Below are 15389 nucleotides of genomic sequence, written 5' to 3'. Positions count from 1 at the left end.
TATATGTGTGTGTGTGTGTGTGTGTGTGTGTGTGTGTGTGTGTGTGTGTGCGTGCGTGCGTGTGATATACTCAGCTTCTCTGAATTTACTTAATTTACATATGTATTTGAGTAAATTATTAATATTTGCTTTATTCTACAATGCTCTAATAACAATTAGACAAATGTCTTGTGAAAATCTGGTTTAATGACGCTTGACATTGATTTCTTCTGAAGCTAAAACATTGGTAATGTGTCATCTAAAAATGTTTTTGTTTTCAAAAAATTACTTTTAATGACAAAACTTTTATTTTTATGACCAAATTTGCAATGTCATCAGTAATTTAGAGAATAAAAATATAATTATTTGTACATTTACAGTATTAATTAATTATATTTGTAAATCATTAATCCAGATAAACTGAGAATTTTCAAGTCACCTCTTAATTTCCCTATATGGCTAATAAATATGCGTGCATTAATGAACACAATCTACTTCTGTATTGTAGTTCATATGGCAATGGCAGGGGGCGCTAAACATCTACCATCTAACATGCACCTAAACTGCATGCTATTAATGCAAATGCTACATTTTTGTGCATTATCTGTTTATGTAATTTTACCACCTCAATCAAAACTAAGTCTAAAAGAAGAAAATAATCTAAAATAATGTCCAGTATATTATGCAGTCCTGTATACGTAAATCAATTGTGCACAGAAAATTCATAAGTAGCACATTCACATTTTTTTGAACCGCCCAAAATATATACTTGTCAGAAAATGTATATTAATAAGAACCGGGTTGATTTTTACATCACAGCCTGCATAAAAACAACACATAATTCGACTGCCGATTCTAATGCAGTACACTGTATCATCCAGCAGTGTCTCAGACAGACTGTACAAGAGAAAAACGCAGTATTGGGGACAGACACGTGGAGTCTGGATGCAAAGAAAGGAAGGCTGAAGAAACGAGTGAGCCTCAGGAAAGCCAACAGGCAAAGATCTCAGCCAATCATGCACCTTCAGCCTCTATCACATTCAGCAGCGCAAACGCAAAGCACTACGCTACTGTACGCTTCCTTTCCATCATTAGTTTACGAAAGCAAGCACTCATTCATCAGAATTTGATTCAGCCAATAGATAACTGGAACTTATCGTGATCTCTCACTGGTTTGTGGATAGGCAAAATGCCGTCAAGCCCCGTCCCACCCGCAGGAAAGCGCATACCTTCAGCTTTGACTGAATCTCGCGAGATTTTCTCCGGGCAAGAACCTGCAAATGGCTAGAAACCTGCAGAACAGAAAAGCCAAAGAGGAGGAAAAGAAAGAGGAGGAGGAAGAGGAGGAAAAAAGAGAGAGAAGCTGTAACCAAAGAGGAAAGATGCTGCGTTCCTACCTTTATACTTGCTTGATACTCTCGGACTTTCTTCCGTGCTAACACCTGTATGTGACTAGATACCTGAAGAATGTCGAGACAGCTTAACAAAAACACACACGCACACATCACAACACACTTAAAGTGCCCCTATTGTGCTATTTAAACATTTTATTTTGGAGGTCTCCTACAATAGCAATGCATACAATGTCCAGAAAATGCTTTTATTTTCTAATAATACACACATAAAAATCACCTCATTCCTCAAGGAGTCTGAAATTATTCATCTGATTCATTTAAAGATTTGTTCTGTAACCAAAATGTGACCCCAATACCATTAAATAATCAACTATTTGAGGGAGCAGGCATTTGTAGTGGTGTCTGAAATCATAACTTTGAGCTTTTGTCTTGTTTCTAGTCCAGAGATTTTAAAAAAGTAAATGAATCAAGAAGACAAGCAAAAATACATATAGTTTCATACATTTTAGATCAAAACTAAGTGAGTTTTTCCTTCAAAAGAATCTTATGTCAAACCTAAAATAATATTATTTTACTTAACCCACTGACAGTGTTTGAAGGAAAAACTCACTTATGCTGAGTTCAGACTGCAGGATTTTTAAAGTAGTCGTGTCACAGATGTTTTCACACTGCACAACTATCTGGGGTAGAATTCTGTGTTTGCACTTGTAACCTACCGGTTCTTCTGCACCCAATCCGGTCTGAGCTGGGATTGAACATCGATTTTTTTGGGAATCATGGGAGTAGGTGGCCCTAACATGGAGGCTAAAGACCATGGCCTGACCATAGCATCTGTTACTAGAGCACCTTTTGAGGTCAGAGGCACTTCACAAGTTGGCCCAAGTTACACTCACCCCCTAAAACTCACTCTTATCCCAGACGAGCCCCCACATGTAACCCACCGGTTCTTCTGCACCCAACCCGGTCTGAGCTAGGATCGAACCGGTGAGTCTTTGCATGGGAGACGGTTGCTCTAACAAGAAGGCTAAAGACCATAGCCTTTAGCGTCTGTCGCTAGAACACCTTTAGAGGTCAGATTAGTGAGGTTTACCTGCATTGCACTTCGCTAGATGGCGTCCGTTACACTCACCCTCTAAACCTCACTCCAATCCTAGACGAGCCCCCAAGTGTAACCCACCGGTCTTACTGCACCCAAACTGCACTGAGCTGGGATTGAACCGGCAATTCTTTGCATAGGAGTCGGTTGCTCTAACAAGGAGGCTAAAGACCATGGCCTCTTAAAGTCAGTCGCTAGAGCACCTTGTTTAGCACTTCGCTAGCTGGCATTCGTTACACTCACCCATAAACCTTACACCATCCCAGATGAGCTTCCAGATGTAACCCATCGGTCCTACTGCACCCAAACCGCACTGAGCTGGGATTGAACCAGTGATTCTTTGTATGGGAGTCGGTTGCTCTAACAAGGAGGCTAAAGACCATGGCCTCTAGCGTCTGTTGCTAGAGCACCTTGTTTAGCACTTCGCTAGCTGCCATTCGTTACACTCACCCATAAACCTTACACCCATCCCAGATGAGCTTCCAGATGTAACCCACCGGTCCTACGGCACCAAAACCGCACTGAGCTGGGATTAAACCAGTGATTCTTTGTATGGGAGTCGGTTGCTCTAATAAGGAGGCTAAAGACCATGGCCTCTAGCGTCTGTTGCTAGAGCACCTTTAGCAGTCAGAGGACTGTTTACCAGCATAGCACTTCACTAGCTGGCCTCTGGTACACTCACCCCTCTAAACCTCACTCACATCCCGGACGAGCCCCCATGTGTATGTAACCCAGCGGTCCTACTGCACCCAGCCCACACTGAGCTGGGATCGAACCAGCATTTCTTTGTATGCGAGTCGGTTGCTCTAACAAGGAGGACTCTAAGGGCGTACTCACACTCTGTGCAGTTGCCTTGAACCAGGCTGAAGCACGCTTGTCCCCCCTCCCGTCTCCTCCGACGGCCCGCACTCACATTACATTCAGGCCTGATGAAGGGCCTACGTCATCGATGATGCACTGTTCAGTAAGCGCTCTCACTCAGCACAGTGAAGATTTCTTTAGTTATGATGTTTTAGTCATTTGGGATGCAGTGACACGCAGTCAAATATTTCACTGAACAGATCAGCCACTTTTGACGGTCATAAACAATCATAAAGTCCTCGTGCTGCAGGAATTAGGTTTGCTGAAGGTGCAGCTGTTGTGCAGTGAGGGGTTTGTGTCTTTAATACTCTGCGACAGTTTGCGTTTATTGAACAGTAAGAATAATTAATAAATCCATATGGAAACAGTCCCTTAAAAGTCACGTCTCGTCTGCAGTTTTGGGCTCTGGCGCGCTTTGCATACACACTACAAGCGTACCACGCCAAAGCCCAAGTGAACCGCGCTCTGGCACACCTCTTAAAACAGGGCCAGGGCCGACCAACTGAACCGTGCCTGAGCCCGATTCAGAGCACTCACACTTCTCAAACAATCCGGGAAACGGGCCTGAGCATGGTTCGGATAGCATAGTGTGAGTACAGCCTAACACACTGCATGACTTTACAATAGGAAGAATCGCCAACAACGTTGTCTCGGTCCACAAATTACATCTCACAACCAAACACACGCAAGAGGTGTCATGGAACAACATAGTGTGACATAGTATATCTTTTGTAATTAACTACTTTAATATTAACTATGAGAAAGAAGCCTTTAGTGAGGAGGAAAATGTACTTATTTTACTCACCTGGCTTTTGAAGGAAATTAGGAATTTCTCTCAAACTTTTTTCTTTTTAGACCCGGTTGTGGTATTGCTCAGAAGACACATCAAAAAGACACAGGTGCTCCTGCCAAATTTCCGTTCATTTTTCCTTCATTTCTTGGGTTCGAAGACTGAAAAGAAGCCCTTTTAACTTCTTCCCCAATATCCCGCTGGCCTGCAGATACCCATACTAGTGAATGCTGATCTCTCATTGGCTGTTTGTAATCGGCAATGTTATTTTCAATCGGAACACATTTCACACGGCAAGATTTTAAATCGTCCACAGCTCCAGATATTTAGCATGCCAAACATCCGACAGGTGTCAGCGACTCATTGGCGATTCTCTCAGATTGCGTCTTTGATAGTTCACACTGTGTGATTGTTACTCGCATGAATGAGCACCGATTTGCCTGTGATTGAAGGCATGTCAGCGATTTCTCAAAAACCTGTCGGCGAGTCAAAATCATGCAGTCTGAACTCGACATTAGACTTTTTTTATGAAAACAAATATGTTTTAAGATTTTTATTTGTTTAGAAAAATAGTTCCTGATTTAAGAATATTTCGATATCTGGACTAGAAATGACAAAAGTAGTGCACTCAATCAATTCCCACAATCCACAGCAATAATGAGCAAGCAACAGTTAATAATACAATTTGAGAATTTGCATACTGAATATATTTAGCTGGTGGAAGTTTCTAAATAAATTATTATTTAATTGTAAGCAATTAAAATAAATTAAATTAACATTTAAACATTTAAATTAAGCAAATAAAATAACATTTATAGACATGACAGAGATCGAAATACTTAGTTTTATTACTAATAGACAGCTTAAAGCCAAAAAGCTGAATATTTAATGTGTCTGGATGTCTATGTAATGCAGGATTTATTAACCAGCAAACAAAACAACATTCCTTTAGTGCACTCAGTGCTCCAATTTTTCCACTCACTAATTTTTATTCACTTACTTAAACAGACTATATTAGTGGACTATTGTAGGAAATTGTGAATGAATGACAGGCGACAAGACTTTTGTCAGGTAGTGTGTGTTTTCATTTAGAAAGAGCCAAAAAATCTGCCAGTGAGGTAAACAAATAATCAAAAAATGTTTGCTTACGTGACTTAACCCCCCTTAAACTATTTTGTTCGTTTAAAGAAAAAGAAAAAAACCTATAATTTTTTTACTTGTCTAGAAATTGCTTCTTCATTTAAGAATTGTGACATATTTGGACAAGAAATAAGACAAAACCTATTTTCTATAAGATTTTTTGGCAGCGTGCATGTAAATCTGAATAAATCAGACTCATATACGTTACAAACAATATTCAAAAAAGCACAATAAGGGCACTTCAAAGAAACAAATTCTGGGGTCTGTGGGTCTTGTCTATCAAATCTGAGTTTCATTTTGCATTCTCTCTTGGATTTGATTCAGGTAATTAGCTAGGCCATTCTACAGATTGATTCTCTTTCTCTGAAAGCATTTGAGAGTCTCCTTGGCTGTGTTTTGGAACATTGTCTTGCTGAAATGTCCACCCTGGTTTCATCTTCATCCTCCTGCTAATGTAGATGTTGGATTTGGGGTGGATTTAGTGATTTTGGGACCCTGAGCAATTCCAGCCATAGGGCCCAAGTCATGAAATGCACCCTTTCTACTTTTATTTAATATTTATAGCTTTTTTAAAAAAATTTATTTATTTATTTATTTTTAAATCGCTTAATCTTTTTTTTTTTTTTTTACATTTTATCTTAATGCAATCTCTACATTTTAAATGATTAGTTTTCTAAAAACGAATTTACAAATGAAAAATAATACATATTACTTTTATATATTTGACTGCTGGACTGCTCCATGATGGATATTTATTTTGTATTATTATTATTATAAGATAACATTACATTATTAAATATTATTATATTTGATTGTATATTACATAATATTTAATTACGTTAAAATTGTATTTGTTTAACTCTCAACATACAAAATATGGTATATGTTATATATAGTTTAAAGGTATAATTTATACTTCTAGATACTTAAAAATGTTTGCTTACCTGACTTAACCCCCCTTAAACTATTTTGATCGTTTAAAAAATAAATAAATAAATATTTTTTTTACTTGTCTAGAAATTGCTTCTTCATTTAAGAATTGTGACATATTTGGACTAGAAATAAGACAAAACCTATTTTCTATAAGATATTTTGGCAGTGTGCATGTAAATCTGAATAAATCAGACTCATATACGTTCACAAACATTCAAAAAAGCACAATAGGGGCACTTCAAAGAAACAAATTCACCAACAACTAATTGCATCCCTTAAACTGTTATGCAAACTATAATGTAAGGCAATTGATATTATATGAAGTGCATAACATGAAATACCTGTTTTCTTGTGCGGGTTTTGCCTGTCCTCAGCTTAATATATCTGGCAATAAGCTCATTGCGACCTGAAAAGAAGACATTTTCTGTAAGTTTCAAAGTGACCAAAGGATGGCGACAAAAGCAATAAAAGAGCAGCACACATCTGTCAACAATACTTCCAAAACACTGAAACCACAAACAGAAAATTAATGATGTAAAGCTTCTAGCTTCATATATTAGATTGGCCTTAAAAATTGTGAAAAAAATTATATGCCTCATAGCGTACCATATTTAAAAACTCTAAAATCAATCATCAGGGAAATTAAGCACTGGCAGTGAATTTAAAGATTGACAACATATTACTTAATGCACCACTAAGCACATATTAAATAAATATGAAATGCATGAGACCTTTAATGACACAAATAAAGTTAACAGCATCATTAAAAGGTGATTAATAACGTGTTTGTCTTAAAACATTATTTTATATTGTCCTTTAGCTCAAAGTTTATGTCATGTTTAAAGGTTGTTTAGATTATTTAAAAAGAGATGAAGTATCTATATACTTTACATGTATATGGAAAATGTGTGGTTTCTTTCACAGGCTTTAATAGAGTGTAAAAATCTTGATGGTTCTGTGGGTCTTGCCTATCAAATCTGAGTTTTATTTTGCATTCTCTCTTGGATTCGATTCAGGTAATTGGCTAGGCCATTCTACAGATTGATTCTCTTTCTCTGAAAGCATTTGAGAGTTTCCTTGGCTGTGTTTTGGACCATTGTCTTGCTGAAACGTCCATCCTGGTTTCATCTTCATCCTCCTGCTAATGTAGGTGTTGGATTTGGGGTGGATTTAGTGATTTTGGGACCCTGAGCAATTCCAGCCATAGGGCCCAAGTCATGAAATGTACTCTTTCTACTTTTATTTAATATTTATTTATATTGCCTTTTTTATTTATTTATTTATTTATTATTATTATTTTTTAATCGCTTAATCTTTTTTTTTACATTTAATCTTAATGCAATCTCTACATTTTAAATGATTAGTTTTCTTAAAATGAAATTTACAAATAAAAATAATACATATTTCTTTTATATATTTGACTGCTGGACTGATGGATATTTATTTTGTATTATTATTATTATTATAAGATAACATTACATTATTAAATATTATTACATTTGATTGTATATTAAATAATATTTAATTACGTTAAAATTGGATTTGTTTAACTCTCACCATACAAAATATGGTAGATGTTATATATAGTTTAAAGGTATAATTTATACTTCTAGATATTTATTGGGGTCCCTCAGATTTCCTGGCACCCTAAGCGCCCCTTACCTCCCTTATTTGTTAAATCCGCCCCTGGTTGGGCTGAAACAGCTAATATTCATTTACACTGAGGAAGGGCAGAGGGTTGCTGAAGAATGACAGAGATATCAGCAGCTGTTTGGGCTTTCATTGCCGAACTACACCTTCCTATCTTCATGTGTTTAATACTTTTTCCCTGTGTCATTTGATTTTAGTACACATAACTTCATTTGTAAACTAATTAGTTTTGTTTTCTTTGCATATTTGGATATGCAAATCACATCCTGTGAAAATGTCAAGTCAACAGCACTTCCATTCATTAATTGGAGTATATATATATATATATATATATATATATATATATATATATATATATATATAGTAGCATAAAAGTGTTTCCCCAGCAGAGACCACTGCACTGATTTGAGTTTTGTGTCTGCACTCCCTTCACCAGACACACCCTCTCTCGCTCGCTCGGTCTCACATACACAGACAGACACACACACACTCTCTCCCTCTCCCTCTCTCTCTCTCTCTCTCTCTCAGCCTCCGCATTCCTCACATTCCTCTGCGCCTGTGACATCTGCCCCACACAACTTGATTTGATGAGGGCAACAGCCTGAAGCACGCGTTCACAGAGTCGGAAACGGCCGGAAAAAGAGAGGCAGAGACAGAGAAACAAAGAGCTTTGCTGTTTCTGCCAACAACCAGCAGCTGAAGATCATCCCATCCTACCAAACGGACACCCACACCTGCCATCAACAGTCCCTGCAGGAGGCGAAGAATAACACGCACCCCCCGTGTCCCATATTCTGACCTCCCAGCTCCGATTCCTTCCCAGACTCTACTCTTAGCTGCCATTTACACCAATGCATTTTAGTCACACTTGAAATCTATTTTTAATCCTTTTTATTCTTTTATGTTTGAACTTTTATGTTTGAAAAAGGAAAATTTTGATTGTTTGCAGAAGTAGCGTGATTAACCCTCGTGGATTGTTCAGGTTGACTACACTTTTGATATGTTCATGGCTGTTTCTGCCCCATTGACTTCCATTATGATCACATTTTTTGATTGCAAAGCCTTGACACCATATAATCATGCACATTGTTGGTGGTTTTCCCTGTTAGGAAGAGGTCAAATGTGTCATTTTTACAGTTAATCCGCAGTTGACAGCATTAACTCTTTAGATAGGCCTGTGCAAAAAGATTTCTGGCTTTTATATGGAGTTCTATGGAGTAAAACAGCAGATTATAGTGTGCATGCATGAATACTATGTTCTGAGAGCCTTATTTAGATTTTCTCTAACACATCACAAGTGTGCAAAGATATTCTCACACACACACACAAGATTTGTTACGAAAAATTATTCTATTTGCTGAAACAGAGAAAGCTGCATCCAAATTAAGACTCAAAATCCCCCCAGAGTGGATGAAAACACCCCCAACCCCATGCTAGGGTTAAGAAAGATTGTGTATTGAGGTGATCAATGCATATTTGGAAGGAAAATCACTTGCAATCACTTGCAGAAGTTGTTTTCATTTCTTCTTATATTTATCATATTATATTTCTTTTATTCTATATGTAAAGCAACCTTATTAGCAATTATTGAATTAGCATTGCGTATGAAATGTACTATTTAAATAAACTTGCTTTACTCCATTTTTGCGGGTTGAAGATGCTGGCGTGAATTAAAAACTCAAGACAATGTTTTAGTTTGGAAACGCTGGTGTTCAGTATAGATGGGTCAGTAAAGATTTGAAAATAGAGGCATGGCTATCCACAATTATCCACGGCTATCCACAATGTCAACAGAAATTACTTTCCCTGTAATTTAGTCAACTCTTTATTCCAACGTGATAAATAAACTACTAGTCAGTCAACAGTTCCATCTGTAAAAATAATAAGTCCAGTTGAATTGATTAGCTTAATATACGGTAACACTTTATAATACCTACATACACATTATGAATCATTTATTAAGCATTAGCATCTAGTGAATTCATTATTTGTTAAGCATTAACTCTACATTAATAAACGTTAGTAAGCAGTTTATAACTGCAGCTACAATTGGTGTACTATTGACTTATAACCACATTTATAATGTGCTTAATAATTGTACTTTCATACTTTGTGACTGGTTGAGTTTTCATTAATAACTGAAGTATTGCATTATTTACAAACCATTTGTATTTAAGAGTAGTTAGAGGTTCATTAGAATGAGTTAGTAAATGATTAATGAACTATTGAAATTAACGTTTAAACATCTGATTATTCAGGCATATATTAATGGTAACTATGTATGTTAATAAATGCTTCATTAACTCAACTTCATGCAGTTTTGTGACCTAATCTAAAGTGAGACTATTTATGCTTTATAAATCCCTTATAAATGACAATTAAAGGCTTAGTGTTAAATGAACAATAACCTTTGCAATCTTATTTAAAAAATAAAATGACTGTAAAGTTTAAACATTGCTGAATAACAGGAGTGTCAAAATACAACATCAAATTGGATAAAACAACAACAATATAATAATGTAGCAATATAATAGGATGCAATGTTTAAACTGCACAGTAATTTTATTTTAGATGAGATTACAAAGATAATTTTTTTATTTGCTTCAGTTTCATTTGTGTATCTTCAAACGAATAGAAATGAATAATGTCGTTTATGTTCTTTTTTTCCTGTTTAGAATATAACTGAGCCTTTAATTGTCATTTATAAAGCATAAATAGTATTCATTAGATTAGATCACAAAACTGCATAAAGTTGAGTTAATAAAGCATTCATTAACTTATAAATTAACTATTAATATTTGCCTGAATAATAAGAATTATGAATGTTAATTTGAATAGTTGATTAATCATTTACTAACTCATTCTGAATGATCCTAAAAAAACAACTATGCTTAAATAACTGGTTTGCTAATAATGCAAAACTTAAAGTATGAAAGTACAATCATTAAGCACATTATAAATGTGGCTGTAAGTCAAGAACACAGTATTTGTAGCTGCAGTAATAAACTGCTAACTAATGTTTACTAATGTAGAGTTAATGCTTAACAGATAATTATTTCACTATTTGCTAATGCTTAATAAATGGTTTATAGTGTGTAGTTATTATAAAGTGTTACCACAGGTTTTTGATTGTGATGAATTTTTAGATTGGTATGTATGAAAAAAAACTGCATACTAAATATTTCAGGCTTTTCTCTTTCTGAATTCAATAGAATGCATAGCCACGTGTTAAAGCACATTCAAACTGAACTTCAACCAAAGCCATAATGACATTATATTTGTATATTTGAACTTGTGGATCCGTCAAGTATAATTCAGTGCATGCATAGGAGTCAAATATACTTTATGAATATGACTGCATGCCTATACTTAAGTATTTTTAAAAAAATTATACTTGTACAAAATGTAGTATACTTCGGGTTTTGAACAGGAAAAACATGTTGTTGAGCAGAAAAAAAGGTGGGTCGGGTAAGTGTATGACACTTGCACTCATCCTCAGGGCACAGGGGATTTTTGCAAGACTCTGTTCCTGTTGAAGCACAGGTGGAAATTTATTTCACAGGTGGAAAATATCTTGAAGCTGTAACAACTATGAAACCAGCCAGGCGGCATTTCTGCCATTCAAATGGGTCGTAAATCAACCAGTCGAAGCCAAGAAGCTGAGAACTGGAGATGAGGAAAGGCCTGGTGGCATCAGAAATAGTTTAAAATCAGTTCAATTTCCATTTTCACCATCACATTTGGTACAGATTAAGGTTGCACGATACTGGAATTCGATTCCAATCGATACTGACATTTTAAAAACATCCATTTCCAGATAACATTTGAGATGTTTGAGCTGAACATTTGAGCTGATCTGCTATTGTGTTCACATGCTCAACAGAAATGACTGTGATTGGTCATGAAGATTATCAGTTCACCGAACCCACCGCTGTTTACGGAGTTTAACCACAGATACAGGGACACTGGGGTGTTTTCAAGCTGCGATTCATCAGCGGATCGCTCGTATTTCAGCTTATGGCCCGTTTCCACTGAGTGGTACGGTACGGTTCGGTTTGGTTTGGTACGCTTTTGTGGCCGTTTCCACTGTCAAAAAGCGTACCGAACCGAACCGTACCGTACTACTTTTTCGGCACCCTTTCGAAAGGGTACCAAAGACGAGAAAGGGTACCAAAAGGCGGAGCTAGACGCGCAGCTGAACGCTGTTGGTTTACAGAGATACGTCATTCGCTTACGCAACAAGCCAGAATGAAAACAAAAAACCCGCCATGTTTGAAATACACAGCCGACGAGCCGAGACATTACAGCGGAATGATTTATACATATAATAACGAGCCATGGTCGACCTGGGCTCAAACAAACCTTGTGGTCGTCTTGATAAACAGCCACAAAACCAAGAAGAAGAGCAGATTTACCCTGTGCCCCGTAGTTTTTTACGAGGCAGTCTGAGGCGCGAGCCGTTTCGCTTTCTTGCTAGCGTTCGCGCGCGTCTCTAACATTATATCTGAAATAACAAACTTCTTGAGCTGATGATAATTACCTGCGCTTGATTATTGATGTGCTTTTAAAACCCGATCCTGTCAGACACTGACAAACGCGAGAGTGAAGCGTGAAGAAACAAAGGAGAAGCCGGAAAAAAGGAGCACATTATTTTTTCAGCAAACATGAACAAAATGTCATGTATAACTAACTTATTATCTTCACATTTTGGACTATTATGAACTCAGATTGACGGAATTACTGTCTAACAGAGGCTACGTGTGCTGCGGAAGATTACAGACACAGATAAGAGGTTTTCACTGACTAGGCTATAATTTGTATTGTTTTGAACCTAAATACGGATGAAATGTCAGCTGTGTGTATTTCTTCTGTAGTTGGTAACATTTCGGAGACTGTAAGGGGCTGTATGCGTCTATATATGTTCATTTATTTAGTTATTTAATATAATTACAGACGTTACAGTAGGCTGTTTCGCATTGATCTGCAGTTATAATCAACTCATGTTCATTGAAAAATTACTAATAAACATTTCTACACAAGCATTTATGTGTATGAAGCATCTGTTTTGTGAGAGGTGCTTTTCATATGATATGTAAGTGACCCGTACAGCTTTATTGTAGACATTTCCTCGAGTGAGAATGACGTCGACTGAAACTGTCTGTCATACACCACGCCCACCAAAAGGGTACCCTTGTTAGTGGAAACGCAAGCCTGATAAAGGTGACCCGTACCAAACCGAACCAAACCGTACCGTACCGGTCAGTGGAAACGAGCCATTATAGACAAACCAGCTGATCTACCTGACTTTGAAACACTCAAGTGTCCCTGTATCTGTGGTTTCACTCAGTAAACAGCGGTGAGTTTGGTCTCTTGGTTTAGAGTTTGGTCCTAAAAAAAATCTCAGTTTCAAGGGCTATCTAGCACTCCCTTTAGCCCTAAGTCTTCAAGCTAAAGAGAATTGGGACACCCCTACCCCTTCACGTGAACATGCAAATTGAGGGGTAGGGGTAAGGGGAAGGGTTAAGGGGTAACAGGGATTGGGCCTTAATGTCCCACAACTGATGTAAATCTGCAATATATTTGGTTACACAAGCTACAGAAAATAAATGTCTCAAATACAATTTAACACTCCTGGAAGCATTTCCTGCTAGAGGAATGAACTTTCATTCAAAGAATAACAACTCCTAAATGTGGTCTCAGAGCAACTCACTTATTTCCACCCATCAATATTTGTGAGGGGAAAAAAATAGCAGTGTCGGCTCTGCACTTCATATTACACTCAGGCTGTTTAGGCGTTCCCGAGACCTAAAGTCAGCGGTGGTATTATGAGGCTTGATGTCATCCTCCTCGTGAGTGGGCTTCTTCAGTGGCAGACTTTAGGCAGATGACTGCATGTAAATGGATAAGGTGTTTACAGTCAGACGAAAGAGCAGACTCTCCATGCGGTTGACACGCGCAGTCCTGGAGATGGCCAGAGCTAAGACTGTCAACCACATCCTGGGATTAGTTTACAACTTGATTTATTAATAAATCCACTTAGTGGAACTCCGTGTTATTGGCACAACATCTGAGGCTGGTGGAAATTAATTGCTCAATCAGTCAAATGAGCATCAAATCAACTCATAAACAGGTGAAGGCAAAATTATGAGCCCTCCTGTGGATTGTTTATTCTCTTTTTCAATGTTTCCTGAGTGATGTTTAATTGGAGTTTTCACAGTTTTTCCTATAATATTTTTTTCTTCTAGGAAAAATACTTCTTTCATTTGGCTAAAATAAAAGCAGTTTTTAATTTTTTAAACAATTTAAAGGATAATATCATTAGCCTCCTAGAAAAATACACTACCTGACAAAAGTCTTGTCACCTATCCAAGTTTTAGGAACAACAAATAATAACTTGACTTCTAGTTTATCGTTTGGTATCAGAAGTGGCTTATATGAAAGGCAAAGGCCTCTAGATTAAACTTATTTTATTAAAATGATTGATTTTTAATTCTATAATTAGTACAGTAAGGTCTGACTCTGCTTAGACAAAAGTCTTGTCATTTAACAGAAATAATGTCCAGTATAGAATATAAAGTCATGCTGCAGTGGAAACAGAATGAATATTGTGTCTGACTCCATCATGAGCTTGGAGGACTGGATCCATACATCTCTGCAATGACTCAAATCACTGATTAATAAAGTCATCTGGAATGGCAAAGAAAGCGTTCTTGCAGGACTCCCAGAGTTAATCAAGATTCTTTGGATTCATCTTCAGCGCCCCCTCCATCTTACCTCAGACATGCTCAATATTGTTCATGTCTGGTGACTGGGCTGGCCAATCCTGGAGCACCTTGACCTTCTTTGCGTTCAGGAACTTTGATGTGGAGGCTGAAGTATGAGAAGGAGCGCTATCCTGCTGAAGAATTTGTTCTCTCCTGTGGTTTGTAATGTAATGGCAGCACAAATGTCTTGATGCCTCAGGCTGTTGTTAACCCCAAACCATGATTTTTTTTCTTCACCCAACTTGACAGATTTCTTTGAGAATCTTGGGTCCATGCGGGTTCCAGTAGGTCTTCTGCAGTATTTGTGATGATTGGGATGCAGCTCAACAGATGATTCATCAGAAAAATCGACCTTCTGACACTTTTCCAAATGATCAACTAGTTGTCAAGACTTTTATCAGGTAGTGTATACATTTTTAATGAAAAACAAACAACTGTTATCCATTAACTTGCCTAATTATCCTAACTAGCCTAGTTATCATAACTCAGTTAAGCCATTAAAGCTGAATACTAGTATCTTGCAAAAGAGAAAAAGAGAAAAAAAAATAGCTATTAGAAATTAATTATTAAAAGCATTATTTTTAATATATTTATATAAATATTTTTATAACAATTTAAATTTCTCAGAAGAGTTAATAATTTTGACTTTAACTCTTTATGAAATAAACCACTGCATCTGCAAAAACGACATAAACAGCAACCGCAATAAAACAAAATCAAGGACACCACCAAATGGCCACACAGTTTCAAGGGAATCCCTCAACAAAAAGAGATATACACCAGATATCATGCATAAGCTTTCAGAAAATGCCAACAATGTC

At 36.9% G+C, this 15389-nt stretch overlaps 1 protein-coding gene across 7 annotated transcripts in view; it reads right to left on the bottom strand.

Annotated features, from left to right (window-relative positions):
- The window catches only part of tead3b (TEA domain family member 3 b), a 92853-nt gene that overhangs the window by 29148 nt on the left and 48316 nt on the right, over positions 1-15389 (bottom strand). For 4 of the 7 annotated variants that reach the window (XM_056460587.1, XM_056460591.1, XM_056460589.1 and 1 more), the window contains exons 4-5: positions 6496-6560; positions 1377-1439 (exon numbers count right to left, since the gene is read on the bottom strand). In XM_056460587.1, coding sequence (XP_056316562.1) covers positions 1377-1439; positions 6496-6560 — 128 coding nt within the window. Of the gene's footprint in view, positions 1-1208; positions 1272-1376; positions 1440-6495; positions 6561-15389 lie in introns of all 7 variants that reach the window. The other 3 variants (XM_056460588.1, XM_056460590.1, XM_056460592.1) reach the window with 1 other exon arrangement.

Source organism: Danio aesculapii, chromosome 6 (assembly GCF_903798145.1).
Source record: "Danio aesculapii chromosome 6, fDanAes4.1, whole genome shotgun sequence".
NCBI lineage: Eukaryota > Metazoa > Chordata > Actinopteri > Cypriniformes > Danionidae > Danio > Danio aesculapii.
Note: the sequence above shows the minus strand (reverse complement) of the source record. Positions and strands in the feature narration are given on the sequence as shown.